This window comes from Melanaphis sacchari, unplaced genomic scaffold, assembly GCF_002803265.2.
Source record: "Melanaphis sacchari strain LSU unplaced genomic scaffold, SCAv2.0 Contig54_pilon_pilon, whole genome shotgun sequence".
NCBI lineage: Eukaryota > Metazoa > Arthropoda > Insecta > Hemiptera > Aphididae > Melanaphis > Melanaphis sacchari.
Window position 1 is genome coordinate 1,876,778 of NW_020271380.1, and position 14,987 is coordinate 1,891,764.

The window sequence follows — 14,987 nt, forward strand, 5'->3', positions numbered from 1 at the left end:
AGGAAAAGTAATAATTAATTAAAGCCTACTATTATGAACATTCACAAGAGTATACATGATATGAAAAATAAATACTTCTCATTAACATAGTGTATATGATTATTTAAAAATATAAAATAATTTAGTTCATAAAATTTTCCACTGACCAACTCAAAAATATACCTCTTTTTAGACTTATAGTGTATTAAATTGTTATTGACAATTTTGAAGAGTAAACTTAATTGCCATTTATACTTTTTTTTTATAAGTGAACTTCAATTTTTTTTAATATACCTACCAAATAATATTTTATGATTACTTCTAATATTAAATAAATTTATGTTAGATATATGGTACTGTTTATTAAATGTAATTATAAGAATTATAAGTATTAGACAATTAAATATATAGGACAATTTATTATAAAACTTGATAAATAAAGTTTAAATATTTTTAAAATAGACCAATACACAAACAAATTTGAAAATACACAAATTTGAATAAAAATTGAATAATTTATGCAAGTGTTAACGTCGAGGTGGACCACCACGCCCACGTCCACCACCACTTCCACGTGGCCCTCCACGACCTCCTCGTCCTCTAGGACCTCCACGACCACGGCCACCTCTTCCTGGCCCTAAGACAGTAATAATTGTATTAAAAAATATTTTATATAATTTCTGAATTATCACATTTCATTTCATTTAGAAGTAAATATATCTCTGATAAAATATGAATACTAACCTCCACGACCTCCTCGTCCAGCTCTGTTCATTCGTGATTTGGGGGCATCATCAACTAATAGGGTTTCAAGAGTAAGAGAGTCAGGTAAAATGTAGTATCGAATGTTGTTACCTCGAATACTGAGTGTTTCATAATGTATAGGTTGTTGGTTTCTTACAGTCATTTTAACAGCTTTAAGGTGAGTGTTCATTGCTACATCAACACCTAAAATTGTATAAATGTTAAATATTTAGTTACATATTACTAAAATAGAAAAATAAAATTATTGATGTCAATATAATATAACTGAAATATTAATTTTGAATATAATATATATATATATAACTATAAATAAAGACTACAGTTCAGAATCATTTTAACTAATATAATTTAAATATTTTTTAAACGTGACTAAACACATTTTGAGAGTTTTGACAATTCATCATATTTTGATTAATTATGGTTATTGTTGGATTTTTTAGTGATATTTTCAAACGTTAACCTTTGTTGGTAAATTTCTATAATATATATATTAAATATGCTATACACCAATAATTATTTTTTTTTTAGTGGGAATTAGTTATATTTTTAACCTAAAAGAACATTAACATTCTAAATAATTATTATAAAAATCTTACCTGTAATCGTTCCATGAACACTGGTACCATTTTTAAGTTCTAATGTCACAGTTTCATGACTGAGTTTCATCAAAAATCTAAAACATAAAAAAATTTTTAAATGTAATATAACATGTTGTAATATGTTTTATGTACAACATTAAACAGCTAAAATAATTTTTTTTTTAATCAAATGACAATTACAAACATTGTTTTATTGTAAGTATAAGTTATTGTCATCATTTCATATTGTTTTAAAATATTATTGTCGTATACAGTAATAATAATTGTATAAACACTGAATTCTTGGATATGCTCAATTGTTACAATTATAATTTTAATTACATCCTTAAGAACTTCACATAAATTGTTCTTAATTATTTAAATTAAACATAAAATTAATTTACTTTCTTTGTTAATTTTGTTAATTTATAGACTATAGGCATACAAAATAAAAATATATATATTTAAATATAAGTACTAGCATACTAAATGACTAAATGGGATAAATTTTAATTCTATAAAAAATAAAATAAATAATTTTATTACTATACATAATTATATGTATAATTCAAGTTTTATAATTATTTAGTTGGAAATGAAAATAGCATTTGAATTAAGTCTATAATAATGTGAATTAATTGTAAAAAGAAATGCATAAATATAAAAGTATAGAAAGCTAAATAGTGATTTCATAATAAGGAGATAACTTGAGTTACATTGTGTTTTAATCAAATTATTTAAAGATTTGAAGTATGTGTAATTAGCAAAGATGAGCAAAATATGAAATAATTATTTTAAATCAAATTAAAAAAAAAAACAGAAATTTTTTTAAGATAATCAAGAAATTAATGAAACACCAAATCTTGAAAAATCAGAATTTAAAAAATAAGGACAATCATAATATAAAATTACACAAAGAAAGTGATTAGAAAATACTTCACCAATTTATGTTTGGATTTAAAAATTGAAACTATATACCTACTTCATAATAGGTTAAAATATTGACCAAAGGATTAATAATCAATTGATTGGAATGAAAATGTATAAGCATTTTATATTACTGTCACAATGAAAAAAAAAAAAATGTTTTACAAAACATTGTCTTCTTTATAGCTGAGGAAAATGATTTCATAAATGTCATACAAAAGATAGGACTTGATTTATATTAATTTTTGGGTGTTAAAGTTGAAATTGAAATTATTTTAATTAATATTTTTAAAATTAAATATCAATTATCTATATAATGATTTTATACTTTTATGTAATAGGTATAAGTTACTATTCAGCAAATTCACTTTAAGATGAGAAAAATATTACTTTTGTTATATAGTTAAAAGTTAAATAAAATATTCAAAACTAAGTATATTTATTACGTAATACCAATTGATTAAATAATGTAAAATATGGGTTAGGTTATTAGTAATCTACACGGGTTAAAAAATAAACATAAGTTTTTCGGTCTTTTATGGGATTTTCTAATTGATATTGCCAAACAGCTATTACTTTAACACAATATAAAATATTGTTAAAAATTAAATTAATAAAGGTATATAAAATCTCTAGGGAATCATGTTAGTTCTGAAATTTAATTTATTAAAATAATATATCGGCGTTTGCGGCTAAAATCAAACTAACAACTTACTTGACTAATTTCATGATTATGTTTGAGAAACTTTTATGACGTGCTCAATTCCAATAGTACGCACTGGCTGTTGGCCCGTCTGGCGTGAAAGACAAAAGTGAAACAAATAAAGTATAAACTATAAAATATACTTAAGACTAAAAGCAAAATATATTAATCATTAAATCAACTATCAAATCGGTATTATAGAAATAAGAATTAAGAACTGTAGAATCAAAACAATTTGGAAAATGACGGGAAACTGCACGTGATACATGATGTTGTCAACGAAAGATGCCGAAAACCAGTGCCACCACCATTACCGATTGCGAATATACAAACGATGATATATCGACAGTGTCAATGTTAATATATTAATTTTTTTAATTGTGTTGTGTTCACAGTTCACAGTTGTTTGAGGTTTGAGATATATAAAAATTAAAAACACAAAAATAGTAGACTCTGGTCGATTAATACATCTGCGATATTTTCATTATTTTCATAGACATAAAATATATAAATGCATTGAAAATAGTCATGCAAAATAAGACGTTTTTTAATGTGCATTTATTATCTGTCTAACACATAAAAATTATTGTATACTAGTTCTTCAAAATTAGTATATTTTCTTTGCAAACACATTAAAAAAGAAATGTATCTATTAATCTAATATTTTCCGCTGAAATCACCATCCAAATGTACTTATGTACAATGATTCAACCACTACCGAGTGGCGAGGGGACTTGCTGATGTAAATCATAGTGCAAATTAGCATTAAATATTTATAGTCGCGTCTACATTACCTACTCTATATGTTATGTATGTTCTAGGTTCTAGCTTATTTAGTGAAATTTTCAATTTTAAAAACAACGTATTTAACTGATCCTTTAACCTATAATTCAGTTATCCTATCAACCAATTCAATTAAAATATGAAACAATCTTAGCTGAACTGTAAATATTGTATAATTTAAATAATGAATTTTTATGATTATTATTGTAAATAAAAACAAATAAAATTATTATTAATTATATTACTTAATAAAACAAAAATAAAATGTATAAAATTAAATATGTTAATTGTATTGTGTTAATAAATAATTAATATTTGTTAAAAAATAAGTTGCTCTTGATATACTCTTTATATTGGTAATTTATGTTATTATGTGAAATATTATTATTAAAATTAAAATGGAACAAAGTAAAATTTATGGTTATAAATGATTTAAAATGTCATCTGGTCAATTTTTACTTAAATATAAGTTGAATTTTTAAATTAAATTTTAAACAATAAAAATAGAAGATAATTTTTTTAACATATTATTAATTATAAATATCATCACAGTTCAAAAAAAATAGAATTTTGAAGCATATAATTATGAAAATACACTTGCCTAACATTTGCTATTGAAGAAGTTTAATATAGACAGCTTTAATGCAATTATGAGAAGAATTAAAATCTTTAATTTAAAATAGATTTGAATCTTATAATTTAAAGTATTTTATACTGTTGTTCCATAACAGTACCAATAATAGCTGTTAAATAACAATGTGGTAGTACAGAAAAAAAGTTTTCATGCGATACAAACTTATAAGAATATTGTTTATAGTAGATTTAACAAATTTTCACTATATAAAAGAAAACTTTAACTGTGTCAGTGTGTCCTAGTATTTTTGTTTTTTTTTTTTAAATCAATACTAAATAATTTTTTATAAAAAAAGAATAAAAACCCTGAAATACATACATTTTTTTTATTATATAGTACAATTTAGTAAAACTACTTAAAATGCTGTCTCCATAAGTTTGTCATAAGCAAAATTGTTCTCATGGATAAATTAGACAATTTTTTTTTTTCAAACAATAATGATACATATATAAAAGCTTCCAAAACTATTCAAACTGATAGAATTATTTGTTTAATATTTTATCTTAATTATTCAGTAAAATAACATTTTTTTTTTTGAAAAAACAAAAAAAAAATGCACCTATGGGTTAATGAAACTAGTTTAAAAATCATAATTCAGTATTGAGGGGTTCTGCAACTTAAAAAAATGTTATAAAAATTCAAATATTTCCATTATTAGTTTACATGTATCTTAATTAAAATTCTCTTCTATGATATTTGTCTGGTTCCATGAAAGAAGTGACAACAACTCTATTGTTGAATTTTCGGCCTGCCAAAGCTTGTTGTGCTTTTTGACAGTCAACAATAGTATTGAACTCTATAAACACCTGAAAGACAACATTTTTAAAATATTTATTTTATTAAAAATAATAATATATAAAAATATTACTTTTCCACAGCCTGGCACATCAATTCCTTCAATAGGCCGTGGAATTTCTAGTGACCGAACTACGCCATATTTATTACATTCTTCACGAATATCTTCCAGAATATCTTCATATTCTTCTTCATCTTTAAGTTCATCGGGAGTAACCATATTCAGTAAACATAAAACCTGTTAATAATTATAATTATAAATGAATTAAAAAATGTTTAATTTGTATTTTATTAAAAAAAAAAAACCATTTACCTCAGTTGGAGGTCCTGCAGTTCCAACAACTGTAAGTCCAGGGACTTGAATTGTTACAGGTACTTGACCAAGACCAGGATTTTTAGCTCCGATACTGGCCCTCTGTACAATTAATTTCTTTTCTCCTAATTGCATACCATTCAAACCAGCAATGGCCTGAATTAACCAAAATTTAAAAATTAATTGTTGTTACAAACAAAGAATAAAAAGGTATTTTACATTTTTTTGAATATAAGTAAATTATTTTACCTGATCAGTCATTACAACATCAGCATACTCGCAGAACGCATAACCTTTACTTAAACCAGTGGCAGCATCCTTGACCAAATTGAATGCTTTTAACTGACCAAATGATGTAAGTAGTTCTTTTACCTATCATTATGTAAATAAACAATATAAGACCTATTATAGTATTATATCTTATTGGGCGCTAATTAACCTTTAATAATATTTGTTTAAGATTTCCATAGATATTTATAAAAAGTATGCAATTAAAAAAAAAAGATCAACATAAGAACTGATTTATTTTAAGCTTAAAAATATATACCATAAGAAATTTATTTTTTTAACATTCATACATTTAAAATATCTAAGTATAACTTGTTACAAGCCAAATTTAAATTTAAAACATTAACCTGTTAAACATAGAACTCACAGGTTATACATTTATTTAAATAACTTTTATTTCTTATTACCCAGAGTTACATTTATTCATGCTTTTTCATAAATATTATTAAATTAAAAAAGCAGACTTGATGTTAAATATTTTAAAGTGTGTACTACTTTTTTTTGTTTTTTAACTTGTTTAGTTTATAATAATATTTATAAATCAATGACCACTTACATGGGGAAAAAATTTACTAAAACTTAATTTAATATGTACTTAACATTTATTATAAGGTTTCTACTGTATTTATATAATTTAATATCATCCAATAAAATGACTAAAACAATTAATAAATAGTACAATTTCTGTGATTACTTTTTGTTTTATTGTAGTGCTTCTTTAACTTCAACCAATTTACACAATTATAGTTAATTTTTATAAGTTTTAAGCAATATGGATAAATTGAAGATTGCAAATTTAAAAAGTTGTGACATAAATATTTTATAACAATACTAATTTATTGTTTTTCATTATAAAATGTTTAAAAAGAACTAATTATTAATGATAATAAATAAGATTATCTACATTAAACACATATATATATATATATTACAATTTGTTCAAGTGTTGCTAAAAATATATATTTTAACAAATATAATATAAGAGTACTGAGATAAGGTAATTTTCCACTATTTAATATGAATAAATTGGTATTTAAAACCACGTGAGTGGTCAATGGTTTCATTATTTACTTGCTAATACTATTATACTACTTATTGTTAATTACTTCCTAAGTAAAATACTCATTATATATTTTATTATGGTAAAAAAATCCACCAATTATTGCAGTTTCTAATTTTAATATTAAGAGAATTAATTTTTGATTAATCAATATTTTAAAGTTATTAGCTCATTATTTAGAATTTAAAATTCATAGTAATTTTTATGTAATAATAAATAAACAAGTATTTGATTTAATTTTGTTAGTTTTATAAATATGTATATTATTCAAGAAAATTTAAGAATAGTTTAGTTTCTATGACACATAAGTATAACCAATGTAATATTCCGAAATACCACTTGCCTGTTTGTCAATTTGGACAGACGAAGCAGTTGTATCAGAGAGTTTCATTTTCAACCAAATAATCTAGCTAAGGGAAAGGGGTATAGCAGAGGAACAATTATTAGATTTTTACTGTTCTATTGAAATTTTTCATATTTATTCTTCTTCTTTTTTTTTTTTAAATACTTTTTACTTACATTTGTTTTCAGACAGAAAGAAAAGTAAATGTATTGCAAGCATAATGAAAAGTCAATAAAAGGCTGGCAAGGAGAATCCATGTTCTTGCGGCAACCCTAAATAAATACCCTAGGTCCCTGCAAATCTAAACTGTTATATTTTAATACACATAACAAGAACATATTTTCTGAAAAAAAAACAAAAAATAAAACCTGAAATTTATGTGCTAAAAATTAAAAAAAAAATTAGCACTATTTTTGTTTCTTCTCAAACCATGTTTTTGTATTGACCTAATGTACCTCTGCTAATGATGGACAATTAAGCTAAAAATAAAGAGCGGCATTTTACTACTAAAAACACTTACTTGTTCATCATTAAGGTATGCTGGTAATCCTCCAATAAATATTTTGTGTGGTGAATCTAAAAAACATAACAATTATTAATGACTAAGAATATTAAATCTTAATATGTATAATACAAACCTGGAACTGTTCCAAGACCAAATGAGCTGGAATCATATTTCACTATAACAAAATATTCAATGAAAAATTACATTTTTATCTAAGAAAAAATAAATGTTCTCATACTCATGTCTAAAGTCATTCCAGAATTATAGTTTGTCACTGGATTACTCTCGGTCATTCCAGGAGTTGGTTGGTAATCATGTGGTCGTCTTATTTTCAAGCTTTGGCCTTTGAAATTAATACCATCAAAAGCCATTGCTTGAGTAGTTTCATCAATAGACCTAAACTAAAATTTAATGAAATTTAAATTAGCATTCAATTTTATAATACCATGTGTAAAATCTGTATGTACCTCCAAAAATGCAAAATTTTTGTCTAAATTAATTTGACATGCAAGCACAGGATTACCAGCAGCTTGAGCTAATCCAGATAAATGCATTTGCTGATTAAAGAATTCCATCATTTCATCCTAAATATGTAATAAAAATATGTTTATTTGTATAAAATAATAATGATAATAGTAATACCTCTGTCACACCAAATGGTATGTTACCAACATACAATCTTCTTGCTTGGCGTGTGATTGTAGAGCCAACTACAGGGACAGCTGTTTGAGGTGTGTCTGGCATTGTGTTTGCAGGAATTTGTCCAGCAGCTAAACAAATAACAAATTTAAATAATTTAAACTTAATAATTTTACTTAACATTTAAAAAATAATTAGATCTGCTAGAAAATCCAATATACAAAAATTTCTTGAATAAATATGTATCAAATTGGTTATTTATTGTGATCAATATTTTTTTTTTAATAGACAGAGAAAAGTATCTACTAAACATTATGTTTAACTATATAAAATTTTAAGTATATTTTTTATTATTATTAATATATTTATAATAATGATTTTTAAATTCAAGCCAATTACAAAGATACAGTAAATTTAATTAATTTAATAAACATATAATTATAAAAATGTTATCTATTTGTCTTGATAATATGACTACTGTGTATATAGGTTAATTACTAGTAGAAAAATTGTCTTTAATCAGTACTGAGGTGGTGAAGTTAGGCCCATTATACTATGTTTAAATGTGTACAAAAAATTAAATATACAATTCATACAGTAAAGCATGTAAAGATGAACCCTATTAAATTAGAAAAATCTCTAAGAATGAATTAATATTTGGGTATACCAAATTATAGTAAATTGATATGTATATAACCTTTATAAAATAGAATCTGCTAAACATGAAAATAGACATGTTTTTTGGAATGGGAAGGGTGCTGAGGTTTCCAATCATCTAACGATGTAATTCAGTTAAGTTTTAAAAAAAAATTTTTTTTATGCTTTAATTAACTTTTGATTGATTTTTGATATTATTAATTAAATTAGAAGAGGAATTTATAATTTAAATATAATTGAACTGCTTTAAACATGTAATATAACACAATACAAGTACAAAAAATAGTTAATTAAACATAATGTAGGTATTATCCATTACAATTGTAAAGAGTTTGAATTTAAGTGATTACCAATCCAGTAATAAGTAACTAATAAATTTGATTATTTTCACTATGCATGTGTTAAAAAAAAAAAAAATTTAAGACCTATCTATTTGCAATGTTGAATATTATATTTACCTTGCATGGCTTTATATTGAAGAGGTGCAATATGTTCAAAACCTGGTGGCGGAACATCCCAATAGAGAGATGGCTTTCTACGTCTAGACTTATTTTTAGGTGACTTAGATCTACTACGTTTACGTCCTTCGCGACTCCTTGATCGATGTCTGCGATGACGTTCGCGGTCTCTAGATCGTGAACGTCGTCTTCTTTCACCACGTTCTTTATCACGTTCTCCTCGGTCTCTGTCTCGTTCTCTTTCTATGTTACATAAAAATAATTACATTTTATTAGTACCTACACAATAATATGTATATATAAAAATATATATTAGATAAGCATAATTCAAACATTACCTTTGTCTTCACCCATTACACTAAGTTTTTGGTTATATTAAACGCAGCAACTAATTTCAAATTTTGATTTATCTCGTCTAAAGTTAAAAAAAACTAAATGAAAAATTGTAAATAATCAGTAATGCAAAGTTAAGGAATAGGAAAAAAGTAAACCGATTTTGATAATAATGATATTATACACTAAAAACACTCTAAACTCCCGTACCGGGCTGTATCAGCGTCCGTCGTCCAGTGTGTACACAACTACCATACAACAACTACACAAGTAACATCACCCCTTACTCATTAGGTCTAAATTCTAATCTCTTGACATTTGTTGTTTAGGCAGTTCTTCCTTCCAGATAACAATATTACAGTACGAGTAATTATTCTGGAAGAAATGTAAAATCGAGACAGATTAAAAACTCAAGCGCACCAACTTAGAAATATAAAAAATCATATTTACAACCCGAATTTATTTATTTTCAAATTTAACCGTCGATTATTATTTATTGTAAAATAAAAATTATTATTAACAAATAAAAATAAAAATACTTACTGATTTATTTTCCTTATAAATCGTTTCAAATTGGATTATAGACGTTAGGTTAGGACTATTATACATATATTTGTATTCAATAATTGCTAAGGCATACAATACAAACTCCAAACACTCCCTAAAGTTATTGCATAAAAGAGTAGGTATTAATTAGTATAGCTACATTTCAACATTTGGTTTAAGTTATAGAAATATAGAATATTTATATTAAACAACTTATCATACTACATAACTACAAGACGAATTTATAAAATAAAATAAGTTATAAATAATGTGAGGCATTATCAAAAGTAGCCACTGTAGGTACCTACTACAATTGATTATAAATATAAGAATACTATAGTATTTATAATCAATGGTGCTATACTACTTTATTAGGTACACCTACTTACTTGCCAAAGTTTAAATATTTAAGTTTGATATTTTTAATTAGCTATGAATTATATGGTGTACAAGGTACATACTTTAAATTAAAAAAAAATGTTTTAATGTTTTTTTTTTAATGTAGGTAAATCAAAATGTATAAACGTGGTTCAAATGTGGTTTGTACTTTACATTTATATTAATTATACCTAATCTATCTAATTTGCTTAACAACATTGTACTTTGGATTAATAATAATGTTTGTGCATTGAACACTTAGCAACGTGTACACTGCAAACCACTGTACCTTCCTACCATTCATTGAAATACCTATGTACAAATGTACAATTCAGGTCTTTATACTCAACACATCGATGTATAAATACACACACACACATATATATACATAATTTATATTAATTTGTAATACATTATACAATATAAATATACAACACACCTTTTTCAAATATTCTGGGTTGTTTACTGAGTGCTTTAAATTGCAATTTAATTTATAACACGACAAACATTATTTTCGTACTAATTTAAGTACTAATTCTCGTTATTAAATTAAAAACCAATAGATACCTATGATGTTTTGTGCATTGAAAAATATGTAAAAAAAAATTAATGATGACGTATATATATAAAAAAAAAAAATATGTAGATAAGTAATTTTTGATTTTACATGCGTATATTTTTTATTGTTTTTAATAGTTATTATTTAAACAAAATTATTTATTCATCTAACATTGTTTTTGAATTATTTATAAAAAAAAACCATAATAGGTTTCAGATATTTCAAGCGGTTAGTTAATCTAATTTAATAAGCTTAACTCTCAAGTTTAAAGTTATGATGTAACTTACTTACTATTTGTCGATAGGTATTAAATATTCTCGATTGACAATTATTATTTATGTTATTTCATATTTGTGTAGTTTAACTGCAGTTAAACATTACTTTGTAAAGTTATAAACCTAATTTTATTTTAAGGACATCATGTTAAGTATGTTCATTTAATATTTAAAATAATATTTTATAGTTTGAAAATATCAAATTCATCAATGTAATTATTTTTATATTTTATTTAATAGAGTACCTACCACTTATATATTTACTTATTATAATATTATTATTTGAACTATTGAAAAAAATAAAAAAAAAGGTTGCAAAAATTCAATTATTAATATATTTTTATTTTTCGTAAAAATGTATGTACAAAATTATAATTAAGATTATAAAAAAAAAAAAATGAACAATAAAATCATCACAATATTGTATTTAAAATAAAAATATAACTTACATGTAATCATTTGTAATATTTAAAAAATGTTTCAAAAATTTATGTAACTTTTAAACAAAAATACTTCTCTAGTATGGCACATTATTTTTTAAATCAAATACATAGGTAGGTATTATGGTTCATAACAAAAATATTGTATTAAAACCAATAACCATTAATCATAGATTAATAGTAGCTTAATATCTAATATTTGCTAAACACCATTACATAACTAGTTTGATTTTCTGTTCATATTCTCACAAATTAAACGTAGTAAATCAATCTTATATTTTGTATTTTTGTTGCCTAAGTAAATCTTTGAAACATTTTTCAAAATTAAAACAAATTGTAATTTAAAATAAGGTTAAATACTTAATTACGTATTAATTATTATCATAAGTTTAAACTAATGTACATTAAGATTGAGCTAATTATACACTATGATTTGAAATTTCTGCTTATTAAATTAAATTTCATTAATTAGCAAGAACGGGGGCTAGACTCGTTTGCCAATTTAATTTAGGGCCGAGTTTATTACACATGGGAATTTTCTTATTTTTCTCACATTTCTTAGATTTATCCCAAAAGCTCTGACCTTCGGGACATTGATACATTTGACCTAAAAAAAAAAACAAATATTATAAAGGAAAATTGTTCAAAATTACTAATAAAGTGTATATTTAAAAATTTACCGCTGAGAATTCCTCGAGCATTTCTATCGCATTTTACGAAAGTTTGACAATCAGTTGGGGAACCAAACATTCCTTCAGATGGACATAACTGCCGGTAAGGTTGAATCTGGACCTGTGTAATATAAAAATAAATCAGTTCTATATGTAAGGTTATTTGCAGATTCAATTGTAATAACTTACAGTTGGTAAAATCTCTTCAAATGGTTCTGATCGGCCTTCATTACTTAATGGACATGATTCAGCTTCATCTGGGGGTAAACATTGTATTCTTTTTTGGTCATAGTACGTACCATTTGAACACGCGAGGACTAATACTTTTATGTCATTATTATCTGCTATTGTACATTGATAAAATAGGTTACAATTTTTGGGATGTCTTCTAAAGCCTGTTGGACACACTAATGCAACTTGATCAGGATCTAAAGTGGGACACTTGTCAGTAGAGTTCGAAGTTTCTGGTGAAGTTGTTGTGGCAGGTAATGTTTCTGTTGACGGTTGATTTGTTTCAGAATCTGTTGTTTCTGTTTGACTTGTTGTAGGTGAATTTGTTTCCGATGGATTAGTCGTTGGTGGATTGGTTTCTGATGGACTTGTCGTTGGTGGATTTGTTTCTGAAGGACTTGTTGTCGGGGGATTTGTTTCTGAAGGACTTGTCGTCGGGGGATATGTTTCTGAAGAACTTGTTGTTGGGGGATTTGTTTCCGATGGATTAGTTGTTGGTGGATTTGTTTCCGTTGGACTAGTCGTAGGTGGATTGGTTTCTATTTGACTTGTTGTAGACTCAGTTACACTAGACGTTATTGGATCAGTTCCTGTTGGATTAGTTGTTGGTGGATTAGTTTCTGGTTGACTAGATGTAGTAGATTCTGTTTCTGGTACACTTGAAGTTGGTTTTAATTCTGGTTCATTAGTTTCAGAAGGCCCTGTTGTATCAGTTTGACCTTCAGTTGTTACTATAGTACTTGCTTCTGTAGTAGATGTTTCAGTGGCTGGAGTACTAGTTCCACTAACTTGCGGAGTGCTTGATCCAGAACAATCTCTGGGAGGATATACAGAAGCTTCGTGATTACAAACGTTTAAGCTAGGATCAAAAATAGTTCCTTGAGGGCAGTCGAAGTGGTACACAGAAAATCGTTCACCTTTATCACCGTCCCAGTCGACACATCTATAGAATTTTTTACAGTCATCTGGATGAGGGAAAAATCCACTTCCATTACACACTATTTTGCTAGGTGGCTTTGGAGAAGTATTACAAGGGGCAGTTGAATTATTGGCCGATGTAACTGTTTGACTAGTAATTGAAGATGTTTGTTGACTGGAAGTAGACGTTAAAGTTTGGGTTTGAGTAGTTTGACTACTTGTTGATGACTGAGGGTAAGGACTGGTAGGCAATGTTGTGGATATTTCTGGGTTACTAGGTTGACTTGATGTTGGATTTTCAGAATTATTAGACTCAGTCGATTCTGTTGGTCCAGTTGTAGACGATGAACTTGATTTTGAACAGTCTCTATCCACTGCCCATGGATGATTACATACATTATTAATATGATCCCAAACAGTCCCTGGCCCGCAATTAAAGTTATATTTAGTAAATCCTTTTCCATTACCAACACATCTATAAAACTTGTTACAATCTTTAGAATCTGGGAAAAATCCTTCTGAAGTACAAGTGTCTGTTGTTGCAGGTTGTTGTGTAGATGATGATGTGGTAATAGGTGTAGTAGATGGTTTTTTCGTAGTATGTTGACTTACTGGTTTATTAGTTGTTGATGATTGATATGATGGTTTGTTTGTGGGAGAAACCGTTGTTGGTTTTGAACTTGTAGGTTTAATGGTTGTCGTAACAAATGGTTTCGTAGTTGATGGAGTGGTTGGTTTAGAAGTTGAAGTGTATTGCGTTGGTTTTTTAGTAGTTGTTGTAGTGGCTCTTTGTGTAGTAGATGTTGACTGAGTTGTCGTTGTAACTTTTTGTGTAGTACTTGAAATGATTGGTTTTTGAGTGGTTGGTTTATTTGTGATTGGTTTTGAAGTGGTTGGTTTTGGAGTTGTCGGTTGTGGAGTAGTTGGTTTTGGAGTTGTCGATACTGTTGGTTTTTTTGTTGTATAAATTGGCGTTGTTGGTTTTAATGTTGATGACATTGGTGAAGTTGGTTTATTTCCAGAGTTATTTATTTGTTGATTAGATCCTGCCCCAGTTGTCTGTTGATTAGATCCTGCACCAGTTGTCTGTTGATTTGATCCAAAACCAGTTGTTTGTTGATTTGATCCAATGCTAGTTGTCTGTTGATTTGATCCTACGCTTGTTGTTTGTTGGTTGGCTGCGGCACTAGTTGTCTGTTGGTTGGCTGC

At 26.2% G+C, this 14,987-nt stretch overlaps 3 protein-coding genes across 3 annotated transcripts in view; all 3 read right to left on the reverse strand.

The window, feature by feature from the left end:
* Window positions 1-423: 423 nt before the first annotated feature.
* Window positions 424-3,212, reverse strand: LOC112599729 (probable small nuclear ribonucleoprotein Sm D1). Its single transcript, XM_025346774.1, has 4 exons — window positions 2,965-3,212; window positions 1,341-1,417; window positions 724-927; window positions 424-616 (listed from the first exon to the last, which is right to left on the reverse strand). The coding sequence occupies exons 1-4, from the start codon at window positions 2,976-2,978 to the stop codon at window positions 507-509; spliced, it is 405 nt and encodes a 134-aa protein (XP_025202559.1). The 5' UTR covers window positions 2,979-3,212; the 3' UTR covers window positions 424-506.
* Window positions 3,213-4,975: 1,763 nt separating this feature from the next.
* Window positions 4,976-10,069, reverse strand: LOC112599651 (splicing factor U2AF 50 kDa subunit-like). Its single transcript, XM_025346647.1, has 12 exons — window positions 9,971-10,069; window positions 9,766-9,842; window positions 9,428-9,670; window positions 8,316-8,443; window positions 8,141-8,257; window positions 7,912-8,074; window positions 7,807-7,848; window positions 7,689-7,744; window positions 5,727-5,849; window positions 5,478-5,633; window positions 5,238-5,402; window positions 4,976-5,175 (listed from the first exon to the last, which is right to left on the reverse strand). The coding sequence occupies exons 2-12, from the start codon at window positions 9,779-9,781 to the stop codon at window positions 5,044-5,046; spliced, it is 1,341 nt and encodes a 446-aa protein (XP_025202432.1). The 5' UTR covers window positions 9,782-9,842; window positions 9,971-10,069; the 3' UTR covers window positions 4,976-5,043.
* Window positions 10,070-12,036: 1,967 nt separating this feature from the next.
* Window positions 12,037-14,987, reverse strand: part of LOC112599758 (mucin-2) — a 14,842-nt gene continuing 11,891 nt past the window's right edge. Inside the window, exons 3-5 of the mRNA XM_025346817.1 lie at window positions 12,819-14,987; window positions 12,639-12,750; window positions 12,037-12,565 (exon numbers count right to left, since the gene is read on the reverse strand). The exon at window positions 12,819-14,987 is cut by the window's right edge and continues 1,589 nt beyond it. Coding sequence (XP_025202602.1) covers window positions 12,423-12,565; window positions 12,639-12,750; window positions 12,819-14,987 — 2,424 coding nt within the window. The 3' untranslated portion in view covers window positions 12,037-12,422. The remainder of the gene's footprint in view (window positions 12,566-12,638; window positions 12,751-12,818) is intronic.

Bases quoted from the DNA above. Each gene is read 5' to 3' on its own strand.
- LOC112599729 (XM_025346774.1), bottom strand. The intron at 928-1,340 runs GTAAGATTTTTA...ATACAATTTTAG, and splicing joins TGTTCATGGAACGATTACAG to GTGTTGATGTAGCAATGAAC. The intron at 617-723 runs GTTAGTATTCAT...TTACTGTCTTAG, and splicing joins TGGACGAGGAGGTCGTGGAG to GGCCAGGAAGAGGTGGCCGT.
- LOC112599651 (XM_025346647.1), bottom strand. The intron at 8,258-8,315 runs GTATTACTATTA...TTACATATTTAG, and splicing joins TACCATTTGGTGTGACAGAG to GATGAAATGATGGAATTCTT. The intron at 7,745-7,806 runs GTTTGTATTATA...TATGTTTTTTAG, and splicing joins TGGTCTTGGAACAGTTCCAG to ATTCACCACACAAAATATTT.